Source organism: Ptychodera flava, chromosome 9 (assembly GCF_041260155.1).
Source record: "Ptychodera flava strain L36383 chromosome 9, AS_Pfla_20210202, whole genome shotgun sequence".
In the NCBI taxonomy this organism is placed as follows: domain Eukaryota; kingdom Metazoa; phylum Hemichordata; class Enteropneusta; family Ptychoderidae; genus Ptychodera; species Ptychodera flava.
Window position 1 is genome coordinate 16,246,727 of NC_091936.1, and position 21,509 is coordinate 16,268,235.

At 37.4% G+C, this 21,509-nt stretch overlaps 1 protein-coding gene across 4 annotated transcripts in view; it reads right to left on the minus strand.

The window, feature by feature from the left end:
* LOC139140146 (regulatory factor X 4-like) overlaps positions 1-21,509 on the minus strand; it is an 83,007-nt gene that overhangs the window by 16,637 nt on the left and 44,861 nt on the right. For all 4 annotated transcript variants that reach the window (XM_070709201.1, XM_070709200.1, XM_070709203.1 and 1 more), the window contains 2 exons: positions 8,142-8,203; positions 2,503-2,580 (listed from right to left, as the gene is read on the minus strand). In XM_070709201.1, the coding sequence (XP_070565302.1) occupies positions 2,503-2,580; positions 8,142-8,203 (140 nt within the window). The remainder of the gene's footprint in view (positions 1-2,502; positions 2,581-8,141; positions 8,204-21,509) is intronic.

The window sequence follows — 21,509 nt, forward strand, 5'->3', positions numbered from 1 at the left end:
TATGCATGATTAAAAAGGGAATGAAAGAATGGAAAATTTTGCTGATGTACTTTGACAAAAACAGTTTAATTCTAAGTTTGTGACATCGACAGAGATTACAGCTACGCAGTTATCACTGGAAAGAGCTACTGTGTTGAAAGTACAGAAAATCTTTGAAAAGGAGACTCCGTAAAATTATAATCAAACTGCTCAACCATGCGACGTGTGGTCCGATGGTAAAACAGACAAACAACCTATAAGCCGGGGGACTAAGTCGGCGAATTGCATTATCCGTATAAGCTGTTTATGACACAGCTGCCTGCACAAAGAAATCTAGTTATACTTGACTTGATGAGGAGAATAGTGACTTTCATGGCCATACAGGAACCACACACACTCACACACACAACAACAACACTAGGGCAGGGAACAGAACAAGACTCCGCTCGGATTTATTCCGTACTCTGTTTATGGCCAAGACCTACCGATTCAAGTACTGTTCCCAAACAAAAGATCAAGTTGACACAGAGGGGTATAAAGCAATTTACACACCCCTTAAAAAAAGCTTGGCTTTAAAGACCTCCTTGTACATCTTGCGCCAGTCATTGTTACCTATCCCCTACGCTGGCCTGCAATGCAGCTTTCGTCATTGCTTATTTTAGAGTGGAGGTGTTAATACTGCACTATGAATGCCAAAGTGATAGTTCACAATTTTTTTTTTCTGTATTCGTACAAATCTTTCCTCTGCTGGGTACTTTGACAGTACACAGTATTCTTGAAGATCATCAAACCATGTCAAGTAAATCAAGTCAAGACTTGCAAACTCCTACGGCCACAATAATCTTTCTTTTCCGCTTGCGACAGCTCTGACCTCTCTCCCTCTATTATTTTGTCTCATTGAAATGATTATTTACAATGTTTCTTCTTTCCGTTGTCACACTGAGCCTTCACAGCTTCACAAATCTTGAGTTAAACAAAGTGAAAATATCTTCCTTTTCACCAAACATCCACATGTACAAAACAAATTAACATCATATTCACAGAAGATGGAACAATTACAAATTTACGACTGACACTTATTACTACAGTAGGTTTTGTTGTTTTTTTCTCATACGACATTCTAACGCTCACGGTATCTGAACGTTATGTTGCCAGGGTAACCATCGGGACTGCCGTCGCTATGAGGGATTAATCCTATCTGATAACACAGTCATTTATAAAGTTACAACTCTCATATTAAACCCTTCGCCCCCAATTCCCAGAGCACAGATCAAGCCTGCCTTGTTCAAAACAGCAGATTTGTATCAAAGATTGGTTTCGGAAAGGTGCAAAGATATTGGTAATTTTTCAGTCCTCATTTTCTTAGTTGAATGGTTGGATATTTATTTCATCTGAAATGAAGATCAGGTTGTCAAGCTCGTGGGCAAATCTTTGAATTCAATTTGCAATCTGCGGCCCACTGCTGAAACAGCCCACAGGCAGCCAGTACCTAGAATGACAATGAGCAGGATGAAAAAAATTGCCACTCACTTGATACTTTTTCAATGATCAATAATTTTACCTAACTCTGCTCTGAAACATTACATAGTTTAATGTTATGGAATCGAAACTAGGGGCCTATTTGTTTACTTTTAATATGTTCCATACTAAACAACATTGGATAAGTCCATAAAATGTAGGCACTTTGCTGCCTATAAATCTGATAAATTGTGATTTTGTATGCAGCCATGACTTTACAATAATCTAGTGTTCAAGTCCATGTGCCAAGATTGTCTAAAATACGCTGCTTTGACTATGGGATTTGCATGTTCCAACCGATTGTAGGATCTAGGAAACAGCTCTTCCCCGTATTCTACAGCTCTTCCCCGTATTCTACTTGTCTGTAATGCATCAATGACATGTTGGCTTTTATTTCCTGTAACGTAGGATGCACCTCAGTAACAGTTTTTCCAAACACTCAAATTTTTATAATACTTTTCTGATCTCCTGATTTTGGAGTCTGCAAACTAAATGAAGTTTGGAAAGCCCTACTTTGTGAAAGTTGAAAACTGACTCTTTTCCAACTACAGTTAACAGCGGGTATAGTTACGTAGCTATTTTGAATTTCAAATATTGGCAAATTTTAGGTAAATGTATTTCTCTAATCCATGATTTGTAGATCGACTCATTATTTTGTTATTCCTGATCATGGAAGAGTTTCCTTAATGAAAGTCTCAGAAAAAATTTAAAATTTTCTGTTTTGAGGAATTTATTACCTTTCAATTTTTTTAAAAATATTTTAGCCAAATGACACCACTGCATTGTAACTGTTAACTTATCATCCTATGCAATTTTCTACACACTGCCGGTCTGTATGTGCAGTGGTGAATATACATTACGGGCTATGTTAGAATAATTAGGTCGTTGTCTCTTTTGAGCCTACCTGAAATCTCAGACTTGTTGATAGGTTTTTAGGTTAGAGGTCACAGATGGTTGTACTAGGGAAATCAGTAGCTGTGAACGTGGTTGTGGTTGTGGACTTACCCTTGAACTCCCTGTTTGGAATACATAACATCAAAGTAGGCAGATGATTCTTTGACTGCAATGCCATAGTAATGATACCTGATAAAAAAAAGCAATAGAAAGAGTCTGGTTAAATCGTGAAATTAAGAAGAGGATTTGTGATTGGTCAGCTAAATCAAAAAGACAACAAATTTAAAGCCATTGTCCAATCAGTCTGAAGCTTACTTTCTAGTCCATCGCTGACAAAATCGTTCATCAGAAACTTGATAAAAATCCTATACCATGACCAATGTAGAAGTATATTTTACTATAAAGTTAGCCATGTAGCTTGCACCACAGTCCCTTCATAATGTGGTGGGAGGACTGTGCACCTCAGTCCCTCCACAAAGTGGTGAACAGGCTGTGCTTGAGTTGATTTTTTGCATCAGAATAAGCAACATTCAGGCATGTCTGCATATGTCTGAATATGACTATGTGATTATTTTATCACAATTTACTTCACACTTAACTCCCTGGTATTGAAAATGAACAAAAGACATTGAGGCACTAATACTGTATGTAGATTTCTCCTGTACATTTGGGGCAGTGTCCCGGAGTCATGTTCACCAACAATATCAAATAATTGGTGACAGGAAAAGGAATGACTGACACAGGCATGGAGCAATAATTTTACCAATTTTGTGGAAGAGAGCTCTCTGATGAGATGTCTCACACCAGTTTTAGGCGGCTTTTGTCCACAACAAGGTCAGAGTAATTTTCAAGTGATGCAATATATGCTCTCATGCTTGAGGGATACACTTCACAGAAAAGAGACAGCTCCCATGGTTAGTCATTGGTCTGCATTATGTCCACATTAAAATTATGACTAGTGCTAGCTGTAATTCTTACGTAAAAAAGGGAACAGATCACATGGTAACATCTGCAACCAACGAAGCCGCCAGTCAGAATGACGGTATATAGATATTATTTTCTATAGATATGGCTAAAAACGAAGTTCATACAGCTTCATGACTTTCAGAGTAATTTTCTTTTACAGTTGCAAAATTCTGACACAAAATCTTCATAAACGTAAAGGTCAACATGTCAAAATGATATAATTTCTTTTTTTATTTTGGAGGATATCTAAAAAAAGGTAACTTTGTTCACTAACAATGGTGATACCTAGCAGTGTTCGTCTTCACTGATGAAACATTCAAGGGTTTCTGGAAACATACTGGGCTTCCATAAAGACATAATTTTAGTTTCACAGCATTGTATATTTAAAAACTGCAACTTCAATTAATCTAGAAATACTATCAATATCCTCAACATTGAAGTAACTGTGATGTCATACAGTTATTTTTATGCCTTGAATTTCTGTGTGCAAAGCACATGGAGCTTTGTCTGCAAATATTCCTTATTCATTCTGAACACATTTTTAGATGTCAGGAAAATATCACCGATCATTATCTGTTGTTTCATTCAATCATCAGCACAGCTCCACACCACCTGAAAACCTATAACCGCATTTCAGAATAAATATGTTCTCATTATTTGCAGTGCAAGAGCCTGGGCAGCCAAATACAAAACCACGGGCATTGAAAACTCTTGGATACAGAATTTACCGGGAGGACAATGCCCGCATGTCTGTTGCCAGACAGGGCAGACTGCCTGCAATTACTTGGCATAACCTGTATGATTAATACCAAATCCAATCTGGTGTAACAGACAATTACCTGGGTAGGAAGTAACGAAACAACATCCAACGCAAGCTGTAATATTTTCCCTGTCAAAACACCATGTGCCACAAATAACAATAATTGTCTGTACACTTGTATTTGCCGGGCTGTCAGGACTGAAAGGGTGGTTCATATTACAGGGAAGTTTTTTTGTTAAACTGAACACTCAGAGAATTTGCTTCACACAATTGATACGCCGACGTGCAGCGTACAGAAATGAATGTGTGAACGTAATTTGGCCATGCATGAAATGGGCATAATACGCACCGAGAGGTTGATTTGTATATACTAACAAGCTAACTGTAGGCATTATACAGCTTGTTTGGCAAAATGTGGATGAAAACGACAGCTATCAGCAGACTTAAGTACACAGAAATACACAGACGTCCCCCCTTTATAGCTATATCTTCAGACCCCCATTATTTGTGACATTCGGGATAATTAATTACCTGTAACGAGACCTGCGCCTCTTTCAAAATTTGATGTTGAAAACTGCATCCCACTGTGATCAATTTGACTAATGATGGAAGCCGTTGAAGAGCTTCGCCGTGGTTGGTTGTCTATTTTCATTAATAATCGTTTTGGAGCACTAATGATCTTTCTCATAAAATTGATGGGATTACACTCATTTCTGGATTGATAATATCTATATTTGTCAGTGGGGGTCTCTCTTACAGACGGTTAATAGAGCTAATGTTTTCATGAAACTCCGCTATACTTTCTTTGGCTTTATTCCTGTCCTTTCTCCATGTTATTGATTTTTCTCTGGGGGTCCGGTTAAAAAATGTTTTACCTTGGTGGTAATTGTGCTTTGTTCAGCCTAGAATCCTTTCACTTCCACTGTTCAATGGAGAGGTCTGAAACGACAGTTTTTGTACCAAATTTGCAGATTGGGAAGGTTTATCCATTCATCCCAAATGCAAGGTTTGATCCCGTGCAGATGTAAGAAAGGGAAACTTTTTCATACCTTGTTTTTTAATAATAGAAATTTACATGATATGAAATCTGAACTCTTCCATTAAAATATACTTAGGGACATATGCATTCTACTGAGGAAAATGAGGTACAAGTGGTTATGAATTTTAACATGACATTGACAAAGGCAAAAAATCCAACAACTTTAACCATTACCCCCTCCCTCCGCCATCCCCCATCCCACGAAAGATGTGCAAAAAATATTCTGAACCTGAAATTCTATGACTGCATCATTAATTAAACATCCTTGAGTGGCAAGTAAACAGGTCTATAAGACCAGACCCAGACAACCAAAGATACAATGGCAAAAAAAAGTCATTTGTAAAGATTTACAAAGAAAACAGGTTTTTGTCTAGAAGGACTCTGAATATTAACTTGTTTTTAATTCATGTAAGAATGTGGAGGGAACAAACATGAAGTCTGCCTATTCCTTTTGAGGTATTTAACAGATACCTGCAAAGACATAACACTTATTCAGAATGTAGTCTGAGAAACGTTTAATTACTGCACCGCACATTGTTTAGGCTTACAGATGGCAGCGCCGGCTTAAAAAGGACTCAGAACTATTTTTGAACTTGATTTTAGGAGTGACCCAGACAGCTGCATGTGACAGAAAGTCTTCTAAGTCTGACTGCAATAAGCTTTTCTGAAAATTACTAATTTGTGAAAGATCTGAATGAATTAGCTAGCAACGGCGGTTATGCTGGATACATTACAAGTGTCTTATTCTACGTGTACATTTCAAATGTGTCGGGGATCTAGTCACTGAATTTGCTTAGTAGTTTTGTAGAACAACTGATATACAACAGAGGTTAAATTTCTCAGAGCTTATAGAACGTTCTGCCTCAATTTCTCCCATGTGCAAACCAAATCACTGAAATTTAGCATAGGCTTTTACTAAACCTTGACGTGAACAGCTTGAATCTGAGATTGAAATTGATAGCCAAAATTATGGGAGAAAATAATGTTGTTCAGTGAACTATTACTTACCATCATCTGAATAAAGAATTGCATGTATAGTGCTTTAGCATGGTAAATCAAAGACATTCTGAGTTTCCCAAAACATATTTAAGTAACTGGAGGTTAGTAAGGGGATATTAAAGTAAATGAACTAATAGAAAACAAAAATTAACAAAACCAAAGTTTGGAAATTCATCCTGTTTAATTTAACCCTCCCTCTGCCAAAGCTGAGTTAAATATCTGTGCAATATTTTCAGTAGTGTGATTTAAATTTTGGTAATTTTTAGTAAGACACTTAGGGTGGGATTGGCGGTGGGGATTGTGAAAAAGACAAAGTACAGGGTCATTACAAGTGAAATTTACATGTACATCCCCATGAGGAATCTGATTGCATATATATTCACCATGGCAAAATGTGACAATTAAGTCTGTATTATATAGTCAAATCTATGAAAGAAAGTTATTTGTTGCAGTCATGGTAGGTTAGGTTTGATGAAAAATCCTCAGTGTGTCGATGAAAGTCTGAGAAGGACTGGCTTTTAACGTCTTTCTCCAATCTTTTTTCCTGTTACCGGAATCCATCATCATTTAGGTTATCTGCTCCCTGTAATAGCTTACTCAAATACATATCTCGTTTGTTCCCACTCAATTGTTTTGACTCTATTCATTCCCTCTTCACTTGTATCTGATGATCTATCCTGCCATTTGGTGATGCAGTCATGCCCTGTAGATTTACCTAAAGTCAAAGAGTATCTCAACCAATATAACATGTAAGACTACTTTGAACAATTTTTTTGATGTGAGCAGTTGATACAGATTTCACCATTACGTGTCTGTGGTTTAAATCCATGGTGTTTTGGCAAAGGGCAGTGAACCACTAGACACCATGAATAATTGAAAAATCACTAAAATTAACTCTAGCATAGACAGCTCTTAGAGTTTAATGGCCCTATTAAGGACTGATGTGTCTATTTTGATGCTATTTGTGCCGAGACGTCAGCAGCAAGTCTCAGCAAATACAAAGTGTCTGGGGAGGTTGCTGACACGCTGACGCAAACAGCTGGCATTAGCACGGACCTGTTAACTGTACAAAATAGCCCGCAAAGCTTTGTGAATGAGTCTTGTGGAGGAATCTCTCACCTACATGAAGTACTCGCATTCATTTGGTTGTTTTCCAGTGAAGTTGGAATTTGACGTGACAATGGGACGAAGGAGACTCAGAACAAAGGTAAAATTTCATTCCACCGTACCAAACAGCAACACTGATCAACAGGGTGTCTTGGATGCCTGGATGAAGATTCACTCTTGTGTAACATATCTTTTGTAAAATAACGTAATTTTGGAACAGATTTGGAGTAAAAATATACTATCAGCTGTAAAAATACTGAAAGACATTGTGTGGGGCTATGGCTTCTGGCATCACCAAAGCCACATTATTTCAACTTGTGAAATCTTTATTATCAACAAACTATCATCAAAAAATGTTTGTTTAAAAGTCATGGTTTGAAGAACACTTTCATTGACTACAGATCTAGGAGCTAGCATCTATATATTGAGCATGAGTTGAGGTCAAAGGGCCAGTAGCTGTATAACTTTTGATGATTTTTTGCACTATTTTTGTTTTCAAATGTCAACTACAGTTTCTTGTTCTACTCCCCAAAGTCTGCCGAGATACACAGTATTCAGCTTGTCAACTCGGCCTGTACGTGTGTGGACTGCATGTTATTGTTGACAAGTGCATTGTGGTATGGACTTCTAGAATTCAAATGTAAACAATAACAATGCATTGTATGCGCACAGATGCTGAGTTGGTAAGCTACCCTACTGCTAAACTGGTGTTTCAACATGCACTGGCGAGCAGAACAAAAACTTGCACCTGACATACACAACAGAAATCATTAAAAAATCAACAAAAGTTACAGTTACTGGCCCTTTTGACTAAAATTTGTTTCATAACATTATTGCAATGGTTTAATGTCATCAATAATAAATGGAAGGGAGACTTACTTGGACTGTCCTCTTGTTCCGAGTCGTCTTGTAGTCAGTTGTGGGAACTGTTGTCTGATTATCTGCAAGGTAAAATTGAGAAAATAGCTTCTGTGAGTAAATGGCACATACTGGCAGTGAAATAATAAATCATTGAAATTTTCATAGCAAATCAGAATGTCATGTAAACAATTCAAAGTTCAAAAATAAACAAGTGCCAAGTAAATGGAAAAGTTTGCAATAGTGCTGAAGTAAATTTGGGATTCTTGGGAATCAGGTTTTGATCAGGTTTGTTATTCATGAATAAATTTTCTTGGGTTTCGGATAACTATGAAAAGGTTAATTTATCTCAAAAACAAAATTGAAAACATTTGCCCATACTTTGCTGTGGAGGATCATGCCATGAAAAATTAGAAGTTGCAATGCAATTTTTGTAGGAAAAAAAATGGAAAAGTTACAATTTTTTTAAGAGCAACAATTTTTCTTTGGTTGCTTTCATAAGGACAAACTAAACTTGATTTTGACTAAGAAACACTTATTTTGCTTTTGTTTTCCACATGGCTCCACACAAAAATCTTTTCTCAGCAAAGGGAAAGAACAAGGTTATTAGCAACACTCATCATTTTTCTGAAAATTTTACCCTGCGGCACTTGAAATGCTAGCAGGTGTACAAGAAAGGCTGAGACGGCACTCTACAATATTGTGGAGAGACTAGAAGAGACACTGGGAGGAAACCTGGAGATGTAGCCATGAAGGTTATTAATTGTAATGTAGACGAGAGGAAGAGATTGGTTTACCGCGGGGAAGAGGAAAGATTTACAAACAAACAAATATGCCCACTTTCAAAGGGCTATAAATTTAAATATACATCAACAAACCTATCTTATTGGAAAATGGCTAATTGAAGCATTATTATTCGGCAAAATAAAAATAGTCGACAACATACAATTCAAATGAAACTGATCCAAGTAAAATCACAGAAAAAATCAGCAGAAATATGGACAACAAAATGTAACAAGGCATTTAGTAAACAATACAAATTGAATCATAGTGACAGTAGCACATATATGGCAGAAAAACTTGCTGAGTATAAAATGCAGTGCTATCCATCTCAATGATTACCACTGAAAGAGGATCTAAGCATCGTTGATGAGTGACATTATAAATAGCTCTAATTAGGCTGAAAGCCGTTGATGAAATTACTCAATGAATGAAAATCAACGGCATGGAATGGGAGATGATTATCAGCTAGAAACAAGAAATATTACCTCTTTAGAAGGGCTATTATGTAAAATCATTATTGTGGATGATTTTTTCCATACACTAGCCCCTCTGCATGCACCTGGGATGGAAACCATTAGGCATTAGAGCCCGTTAATGTTGAGTATGATGTTTTCTTTAATCGGAATATGATTAAAGGCATCCCAATTTTGCTCAGCAACCGGATGATTATAATGATTTGAACCTTTCAGGGCCAGTCTAATGGTCATCTCGCAGTACGAGATGTCTGAGGAGTCCAGTGTGGCTGTATCCAGCGAGCATCCAGAAGCACACACCAGGGACTTAACGTTAATAGCTCTGCATCGTATGCACTCTTAACCTCTTCCCCTTTCCATGATTCACTCTGGCATATAACCCCATTATTTCTATGGGAATCATGGACCATTTGTACAAGGAAAATAGGGAGGGGGAGACACACAAATAAAAGAGTCTTCTGGGAGACATGACAACATTTACAGGTCGTTGTAGAACATCTGAAGATAATCTGTTACAGTCAGTGAATAAGTTCCGTCTTAGCATTATGAGGAAGGAGAAGAGAGACACAGAAATAGCTGGTTCAGCATTTGCTCCTGCACTGCAGAGATTCTGAATTTTTTGAAATGTTAGCTGGCTTGTCTTCATAGTTTTTGTGGACTCAGCACAGTAATTGGTAATGCAATCTATGAGTTAACAAGACTAGGCTTGAATAGTGCATAACTATATTTCTAGCTCAATATTGTCATTGTACTACGTGGATTTTTTTTACCTTAAGTTTGAAAATATGACAACAAAATGATGATAATGATGATGATGATTGGTTAACATCTTAATTTCATGATAACAGAACAACTACCACACTGTCTTCACTATATTTTTTATCACAGAGTTTGCATTGCTGCTAAAAGCATTGAGACCATTTTCAGTTTCAGATGCTGGCAAATTTAGCGCAATCCAGATTTTCTGATTTACAGAAAGAAGCCATTACGACCCTCTTTAAATTTTCTATAAAGCTTAAAACAGTTTCTTTTAGAAAAGCGCAATATCAGGAAATGTTGATGACATTTATTTTAAAATTATATTACATTATTGTTTTCATAGCCATTTGCCAAAATTATCTTAAATTTCTATGGACCTATGTGGAACTCCATATATGCTGTATTTCCTTTGGCACCGTGTACATTGTTCATGATTATATTTTCATCTTGGATGTATCATACACAAAAGAATGTTGTATCATGCAGTGTAGTGTTCAATACAAAACTGTTTTTATTTAAGAATGTAGATTCATACAGTTTTACACCACTACAACTGAGATTACGTGTACTTGTTTTAGAAAGATAGTGATACTGATGTGCGATATGTGTCGTATTTCATGCAAAATCATTTAAGATTTTGAAGAGAGCATCATGTCCATATTGTACAGCGGGTTTATAATATTCAATTAGTCTTAAGACATCAATGGATATGGCATTAGCAAGACCTATGTCAATGCACCCAAGATGTTCTACAAAAAAGCACAACAGGCATGGTGCATATAGCCTTAACAACCTTTCAATCAACCTTTGTTGTGCATCCCCAGGCACATAGAAAATCCAACAAGAACCAAATGTACTTCCACGATCAATTCCGAGCACAGCTTTTTAATTTTGTCTTGCCATTCCCATGTCGTATACAGCCACTAATCAGGGCCCTTTTCAGGATAACACATACATACAGACACTGCAGTGTCATTTCAAAAGGAATTAGCCATAGAAATGACACGAGCGCATTGAGGAAATTCAGAGGGGTCTCACATTACTTCCAATCAAGCACACTAATGTAGGCCTGATCACCTGCCTCCCCCTACAAAAGCCCCCTTTTATTGCCTCTGTTCCTTGCGAAGGGCGCCGCTCTAAACGCAGGCACTGCCGGCTTTGTCCACCAAATCAGGCAACAATTCCCGGTAAATCTTTTCTCATTTTCCGACTGAAATCACACACTCTTCAATTCGGTATTTGTTTGTGATTATGCAGTACTTCATGGCAGCAAATGGATTAACCAGTCACTGGGGACACAAAATTTCAACAACAAAAATAAAACAAGTATGAATTTGTAGTTGAAAAATGTTAGCTCTCCATATGATGTTGCACCAAAAGGCATGCTATCACCTTCAAATTAACCAAATTCATGAGTGATCAATTTTTTTTCATAAATGTGATAAAATTTAGGCGTCGTATATTCTACTGAAGCTCTTAATATACCATTACAATGTAAACAACAGAAAACGTTCTGCATTGAGGATTTATGTACAACAATCTTGTGTCAAACTCCTACAAGTACTCAAAAGGAATGTGATTCATTTGTGAAAGATATACTCAATTACTTCAGTCACACATATTTAAGGATTGAAAAAAAAGCTTACTTTTCCTCTCATTTTCCGTCCTCTAACTTCCATCTTAACCATGTTTGAATCAAAACAGAACACCTTATGTTATCGTGGATAGTATCTGTAATAGTTTTTCATCCTACAAAGTACTCATGAGTCATTTTCCTTGGGTGACAAACATGCTATAAGTGATATCCTAAGCTTTCCGATGGTACCACTTCACCGCTTCTTGTATTTTTGTTGTGTTTTCCAGGCAATTAGTGGGACATGGCTTACCACAAAACACAACATGGATTGACTTCAGGTGATGGTGGGACTATGGCATCTGCCAGACTACAAATTGTTGCATTCAGCATAGCTTATTATAATCCAATTAAGTTAATTACACGCCCTAGGATGTGTACATCCGTTCTTATTCACGTTTTTTTCCATGAATACGACAGGCAAACACACCTTCTGCCCTGTACAAGCATGACATACTTTTCTTGTGTCTTCTTTCCACAAAAAAAAACCTTGAGAAATTCCTGATTCCTTATTTGTTTTATCACTTCCAAGCTGCATTTTTTTTAACATCTCTGTAACACATGAAATGTAAGTCAACTGATTGAGATCACAGATAATACAAACTGGGAACAGAATTAAGAGTTGAATGCTGGAATGGTGTTATTTGCCTTGAGGGGGAACAGGGACGTGCCTTCAAATTGAACATAAACATCAATATTACACATTGCCTTAACTTGCAGTGATAAACACCATGAAAATGAAAGTGGTCATATTTTGATCTTTGTACAAGGAAACTTTGCATCATCCATTCTGAAAATTACAAGACAAATTTTGGTGATGTTGAGGTACATTTCTTTGTAAACGCAGATTTGAAACTGGCGCAATTTTCATAGTAAACTGGAATAGTCTGAAATGATATGAAACTCTACTTGATTTGTATAATGGTGTAATAGAAAATGTCCAAATATTGTTTCTTTAGTGTTCAAAATAATTTTACATGCATACACACACAACAGTATGGCAATAGAATGGTCAAACTTTGCAATAGCGTTGATGGGTGCAAGGCTGTGCCTGGGGCATTTTCTACCTGTGAAGGAAAGCAACTCATGACAACAGACCTTTACTTACTGTAAACTAAATTACAAATGCAGACTTATGATATATAGTCTACATGTTTAAGTTTATTAGTAAATTGATGAAAAAATGCTGGTGCACTATGAGGTAATTATTTGCAAACCTGGTTGAGATCAAAAGTGCTAGATCTCCAAAATTCTCTTATCATGGCTAAAATCCAGTAAAATTTAAAAAATATACTTATTACAATGCTTTCACATTTTTTTATGTTATTACTTGTATGAATCAGTTTATGGATTGTACTGAGGAAAAAAATTATGATCACATTTCATGTTAGTCTATCTTAAAGCAATAAATTAGCACTCATGTTATTGGATTACTGTTACTGTTGACTTGAGCTACAACTCATATGATTGGAAGCAAATTATGGCTTGTGTCAACAGGTATACACATTCATGCTATACTTGGTGTATAATGGTGTGATAGTTACGTGTAAAATATACAAAATGACTGATAATACTGAAACTCTCTCCTTCGTCTTTACTTCAAATTAGCACACGCATGTCACAGTGGGCAATAAAGGCATCTAGCCATTTCAAAGTTTCCAGTCAGATGTTCACATCGGTTGGTAAAAACTGAATCAGCGTATTTTATTTCCAGGGTTGTTTTTCGTGTTTGTGTTATGGCATGTCAATAAAATTCTAGCCAAGATAAATCCAAAAGTGAGGCAAACCACATTATTTCAGCGATTCAAAACATGGCCACTGGGACAGCGTTGTTTCCATTGTGCAAACACAGAATGCTGTAGATAAAGACATGAGGGGTAACATAATGCAGGCTGAACACCTCATAGCCATGGGCACTTTCTAGATTGTTCATTTCTTTCAGCTCATGCTTTTGTGTCAATCAAATCAAAATCGAGAAAATTCACTTTCAATTTCCATCAAATGGTAATATATATATGAGGACTTCATTGATAAACTTATGTGCATGGATAATATACGGAATAATGAAACATGTGACCCCCTCCTTATATCAGTTCTGGCTTTCAATTACATGAATCCCACACACTGACTGACGTCAACAACGACTACACAACAATCATTCTTGCACTTGAGATGACACGGTGCTCGAAAAACCAAAAAAATCCTTTCAATATCGTGAAAACATTCAAAGGAAACCAAGCATTATTTTTTAGCCAAGAGAAACTACAATCTTCTCACATTCAAATTCAGTTCAATCATCTGTTGGTGCTGCTGCTGTTGTTATTGAATACAAGTTGGTGTTTACCCCTGATCTGGTTTCGTTTACAAAGTCTACATATTAAACTTTGGAATCTAGAAATATTTGATAAACATTTTAAAACGCGTATTGCCCATTTCTTCATTTGACATGATCAGACACTTTTCATCACAAAATTTACTGCAGTTGTGCTCGTGAAAGCAAAGGAAAAAAATTGGCCGTGAAATCATGCACTGAGTCACCTCACCTCCATTCCCAAATGAATTCTCCCTTATCTCCAACAACCTCTGGTGCCTTAAAAAGTCAGAAACTATGACACAATGGCAAAATGTACAGAGTATACCACATATACATCTCACTGATTTCACAAAATCTTGTTTTTTAAAGGAATTCCCATTGTTTCAAATCACTGATTACTTGACTTCAAACATGTTAAAAAAATTCAAACTGTACGACTCCGTGCATTCAAGTTCTTTACATGTTACTTTGAATCTGGGAAAGTAATGAACTGGTCATTTGTTTTGTTCTACCATGCCTACTTCACATTTGTGCCTCCTTGTTCTGTCTCACTCTTCTGGCTGAAACTTTTACAAAACAGCTCTAAAGAAACCTGTCTATACCAGGCCCTTGGGGGAAACAAAACATTGTCTACCTCATACAAAAGTAGTGTCTACATTTTTACACAGTAAATGGCTACGCAAACTCACTTTTCAAATGTTTTGTGGGCAAGTCTATAAACCTACTTGTAGATTTCGACAAGGCAGATTCTCAGACACTGAAACCGTAACATGTGGATGGTGGTAGAAGTGGTGTGACTCGTAAAGTAATGACAAACATGTGAATGCAAGCATGTTATTCCTGTGGACATTTTCAATTTGTTCCGAAGGTACATGGTAATTGGCGTGAACGACCATACTGTTATCGCTTGCTCGCCAGACCCTCTAAATGCCACGAACACCTCAGATGTACACAGCGCACGCATGTATACACATGGTTTAGCTGATTGTTGTTGTTTGACGAGGCAATTCTGCACACAAAGCCCAATGTTTGCTGAAACCATTCAGGAGTGAGTGTAAACATCAACACCTCTATCTTGGATTTCCTTCAGAGTCTGTGTTAAGTGGTTTCAACAACCACATTGCAAATCCTTTTGAAGTTCTACCAAACTTCCCTCTTCCTTCAGACAAAGACCAAGTTGACAGCGTACCTTGCTGACTCAAAAGTTTCCTGATTATATACTTAATCTGTATGTTCTACTGCTTGTATCAATATTCTGTACTCAAACACATTCATTTTCTACCTTCTGTTTGCAGCATGAACAACGGAGGTGACTTGTGTTTTGATACAAACAGGACCAAAGCAATCAATTAGCTGCCAGGATTAAGCTGATAATGACCTCAATTTACAAGTTAGATTTTGTCAGAGGTGTGAAAACAACTGCAGAGAGTTTACATAACAGTGAGATGCTAATCCCAGTTAACACCAACGTTCAAAGTAGGTATTTTACAAAATCTGTTGTCTTCATGTAAGCAATAACAGTGCATGTGGCTACTTGTGTACATGGGAAAGAACTGAGGGGCATTTAATTAAAAAGACAAAGAGGACTCCCATGCGACACTTCATGAAAATCAAAATCATTCTAAAAACTCTGGTTACCGAAACTTTTGGATATTTTTCTTCTTTTTGTAGCCGCTTGTATGCTAGGGGTATTCCTAACAGCATTTTGCAACACCTATAGCACTCAGCTTGTCAGCCTTCATATTAAATGAGATATGCAAGAGTATTATTTTACAAAACGTCAAGACAGCAATGCAGCTGTCTACAGTCAAAGCTCATATAGCACATACAAGTAAAGTTGGTGATGATGAGCCAAATATTTAAAATTTGATCTTGACCCTGCTGTTGGGGGGATGCCAGGGCATCTGTGGTTAGTACATTGAAGATCTACTGGGAAAACATTAATTTTGTAGTTTCTGTAAAGTTTGTTCAATGTACTGGTAGAATTCAGATGATCGCTACTGACAACTGTGTTTATTTCGCATCTACCCAGTATACACAAAGTGTCCAAATTAATTTCTTCCTAGTGCAATATAAGATTAAAAAATTGACGACGACACCGAAGTTGTTAGGGGACTAATTTTCCCAATGGCATTGAAGTGAATTGCAAATTGCACCCCAGTGCCAATGAGAGTCAAATTGTTGCAAAATGCAAATGAAGGCCAAACTGCAGCAGATGCTTGCTTTGACGTACTCGCATGTCCATGACGCCTGCACAGTCAAATTGCAGCAACTGCATGAGAAGTCACACTTTTGTACTTGAGTTAAAATAACTGTAACATGTCCCCACATGACAGCACTGATCAAAATCATTGTAACTTATCACGTCCTCTCTCCCTTTGATAAACACGTCTAAATGTCTCCTGGCACGGTGGAAAAGAACAAAATCATTAAAATTCGGATTTTGTGTATTTTCCATGATTTATAGCTCCATAAATACACAGCAAGGTCAGGTGATAATATCCATTGATAATATTGAGGTGACTGTGTTCTGGTTGGGCAGGCACAGAGAAGCGCTTCACTGATTACGAATTCTGGGCAATAGAAAAGCAATCCTTTACAAACCCTCCTTTGAACCAGGTAAGTGGTTTTTATTCGACATCTCTCCTCATTGATTTATCTTTAGTAAAGGCAGAAGCCATCAATTTGTAGTCTTTCCCAGCCTCTTGGTCCGTAACAACGCTCCGCATTGGGAATGGATCCTTCATCTCCAACATACATCGGGGCATGCATGTTCACAATGAAGCATTATTTTTTCAGAAATTTTGCAAATGGATTTTTCTAACAAACGATGCAAAACCGATGAAAACAAGTAAATTAGTGATATCACTAGCTATATTGAAAATGTCAGCTGGGGTCCTAATATAGCCTAATATGGCACAAAAAACAACATCTTTCTGAGCTGTGGCCAGCATGCATGGTGGACTAATGTCACATCTCACATGCTGCCAATGCCACGTATAGCAATGAAAATGTGAAAGTTGACAAAACTCCTGCGAAAACATTTCCTGCATGTCACATACTTGCAATCTTTGATGTATCTGTATAGCGATAGATGAGCAACAGGGGCCTGATTAACACGAGTTCCTTATGTTCTCTCCAAGTGCAAGGTCACTGTCAGGTAAAAAAACACTGTACTCTTTTCGCATGGGAATATTTCACAGGTAAAGCACACCAATTTTATAGCAATCATGGTGAGACTGCTCTCAAAAGTTTCCGATCATGTCTGTGCGAGGGATGATATAAAGACATGTCGAAAAAAAAAACCAGCAAAAAGAAAATATTCTGCAGATGCCCAAGAGACAATGTATAGAATTCAATCAGACTAGTGCACTCATCTTTGCTTTCATCAATTTGATGATGCCAAGAAATGTCCAGCACACAGCTGGCAAGAGTTACCGCTGGAAAGATGAAAGATGAGGATGATTAAAAGTGAAATGTCTGCACGCATCGTCTCCACTACGTTGCTTCCCCCCCCATTCTCCTCACCCTACCCCCAGGCACTAACAGTGGGAGACAATGAAATCATTCAAATATAGCGGAAAATTGTGGACTCAAAGAAAGGGTCCTAGTGTTGTGCTCCGTTGGGTTTGAGGTCAGTCTTTATCAGCTGGGGCAGCGATTTGTTTTCCACACGCTACTGATTGCTTTTGTTTGTTCAATGGAAGTCCAGTGACCAGGAACATGATTTAAAAGCGGTTAATATTCATATAAGGGATGTGTCTCACATTTTACTATGGTCTTTTTTATTATTACTTTGGTGGACTCTCCCTTAAAATATCACCTCGCGGTGACATGAAGAGGGCTGTGCATTGTTGCAGGCAGCATATCACAGTGTGATGTTTTTCCGACTCTCTTGTGTCTGAATGCCTCAATGCTGAACACAAAACTGACAATTTACAACCTAGGCGGAGACCTGTTAGAATCTATAGCAGCACATGGGATTCAAAGCATGGTTGAGAAACGAGCTTCCAACATTGTATACGGTGCCGCCAAATGGGTAATACTATTAATAGTGTCTTTCTCCCACGGAAAGTGAATGAAAATCATCACTCCACGACCAAACCGCTATCTTTGACCTGAATTTTCTGGTCTGTTTGTTTGCACGACACACCTAAGACACATAGGAGGTGCTTGGGCTAGAGTTTACAGGCAACTTTCACACCTTGACAGTGAATTACGCAGAATATTATTAGTGATCTCAAATCACACAATTTCTCAGGACATATTCTAATTGAAAAATCTACAGCATTTGCACTTCTTCGATATGTGAGTTCACAATTACAACGTGAGTAATTTCAATCGCCTGTTTTTCTGTAAAAGGAGTTTAGTTTGATATTCTGAAGGCTGATGATGACAGATACACTGTAGATGTCATATTAATGAAATGCAATCATGGCAAAATAGTCATATCATTTCGGTGATGGTTAATGAAGCAGAGAAGGACGATGACAATCAAATGATTTTCAGAATGAAAATTGTGATAATGATGGTAGTGATAATGACCTTAAACAGAGAAGACATAATGATATTACATTCAAAACTAATTAAGGGACACCCTTGAGAGTTGCAGTAATAACAGATGCATCCTCCAATTCTAATGAACTTGTAACTTAGTTTTGGTTTTGAAAAGTCTGTCCTCGCTGCATGAACCAATTTTGTTGACAAAAAACAGTGTCAGTAGTATGTAAAAGTACACGTATGTGTACAAATAGGCTTTAACACTGATGAAATGTAGTGTGTACCTATCTCATATACCGTATATTCATTAAGAGCTGTTATTTTCATGAAAAGGAGAACTTCAAGGATGCCTTTGTCATGGGCAGGAGGAAGGGCAGAGAAGTACATATAGTATCAGTGGTCCGATGAGAACACATGGTGTTTGTGTCCTGTAAAGTTTACACACTGACTATTCACAGCATTTTGATTCTACAGCATGGCTAACCAAGCATACCTTGCACATCCCTAGCATTAGGGATACAAAACTAAGGCCGTGAGTGATTCATAAATCTTTCAGTGTGGAGTTTGTCAAACACACTACCCAGCCTGAAAACAGAATATCATAGAAATCTCACAGAATTAAATGAAAATTAATCACTATTACTGCTTTTGAAGTGGTGTCATTTTAGACTGCTTTATTGACCCATTGCCAACAACTCACCATAGGTGTTGAAAGGTAACGTTCAGGACTTTCAGACTGTCTGAGACCTGAGAAACTTACTGTCAGTCTCTTTGAGACTCCTGACACCATGCTATGAGTTCAACTTGCCAGAAATTCTACCCTGTGTGCGACAAGTACACCAGTTGCTTCATCCGAAAATTTTGGACGCTATGTTTGAAAACTCTGCAACCAAACTTTATCTGCTTGAGACTACGTCCAAATTGAAATGTTTTTTGCAATTGTTTTTTTTTGGCGAGTCACTAACAATAAAAGATAATATACTATACCTAGTTTTAATTTCCAGAAAATCCAATGTACAAATATTGGACACTTCATGCAGTTTAGGAGTAAGTTTAGGCATAGATTTTGTTTGTGACATTTTTGAAGTAAACTTCTAAGACTGCACTGAAAGGTTTGTGACTGAACAGAAAGTAAGAACGGTTAAGCCACTCTACCCCTACAGAGTAGTTTAAACCAAATGTGTTTCAAAACGAAAGGGCAGAACTCATGAAGCAGAAATGGTAAGAGGGGACTTCAACATCAAAACTTCTCGATCTCGATGGCAAATAAATTTGCCTTTTCACATCTCTGTTTCATGATTGATTGTTTATCTGTTGTAAGACTATTGTACAGTAACAAAAGCCTAAGAGTTGTTGTATGCAAGAACATCTAATTTTAGTGTATTATGTACATTTGTGAGCCAAAAAAAAACAATTACTGGTTTATAAGGTATGTTGCAATTTATAGTGATGTATTTGTTTGCCATTTGGAATCTTTCTGGTGTAACTTAACTCAAGTATTGTCATTCTTGATGAAAGCCAAATTGTCAGAGGTTGAAACTCTTTTGTCACACCAAATGAATTTGTTGGCAATTGGGGAGGGTTGTGTTCAGAGTTTGATGTGACCAAATCTAGTAATTTCCGTTGCTTGGTCAGGTGTGTGATTTGTGCATTGTAAGATTACCTTCCTTCTTTGCAGGAAGGCCATCTTACAGCTGAAGCAGAAGTGCGCCAAAAAAAAAAATCAGTTTTTTGTGCAAGACCTAATTATAACGGTGCTCTAGGCATGAAAGGGTTGGTGTCTGTTTCGCCACTGAAAGGAACCACACCAAGGCTAGCTCGTTTACATCTGAAAACCTTATTCAGGCCAACCATTGAAAACGCGGAAAGACTTGAAAAATCTCCTGAGCACAGCTCTGCTTAGGGAACGCCTTCTTTCATCATAGTATTTGTGACTTTTGACTGATTTCAGAGCCCGGAGAGGTCACGGCACAAAGCTGGCACTACTGACGCCTTTCATCGGAGAATTCAACTCTGCACTGAGTCAGAGCGCCTCACCAACGAGACAATCAAAATAAGTGATTTTGGAATAAAACTACCTTGGAACTTGTTCAAATCACGTCTTTATTCATTGCTGATGCTATCTCACAGATAAAGAACACAACAAAAACCTTGCTCTTTTGTTATCATTCTTCCACAAAGGGAATCAAGAAATACCAGTGGATAGAGTTGAACGTGTCGTGGAAACTGCAAATCTGGACTGAGCTGACACAACAACAGGCCATCCCTATAGCACACAAGTTGACAAATCACTACACACATTTACAACGCCAAAATGCAGTATTACGAAAAAAATTTACAAAATTGCTCAACTTCTCTTTCAAAACAACAGCTTTTTCAGTAAAAAGACGTGTAGCCGTGTCCATAATGGTTCTATTTTGAGTGCCTTTATTCAAAGGGGTCACTATCCTTAATTAGTGAACTCGTACGGTAATTTGAAAGCTCACAAAAGATTATAGTGGGGCTAGGAACTGCACAATGAACACCATCCCACGCTGAGTTCACACACACAGTCAAACTTTAGACATTCTCAGACCCTCTCATACAGCCCCTCCAAGGACGCCTGTTCAAGTATTGCCAAATTATCGCTGATGGACCAAACAAATTAGCCCACTCTCAAACTAATAAATTCAATTAGGCATCTTGTTCACTTTGCTATTTTATTTGCATGTTCTTTTTCTAAGACTCCGCTTTTCTATTCTTATACTGCTTGTCAACTGCATGCAAGGGAATGTGGGATGTGGTTCTGTTCATTGACAGTAGGTTGCACGCTACATGGCTGATAAATTATCTATAAAAATATATTGTCTACACGTACTCTTAGCTATAAAAATCAATTGTGTACACGTACTCTGTTAACAAGAAGACAGGCTTTCAGAATTCTTCAT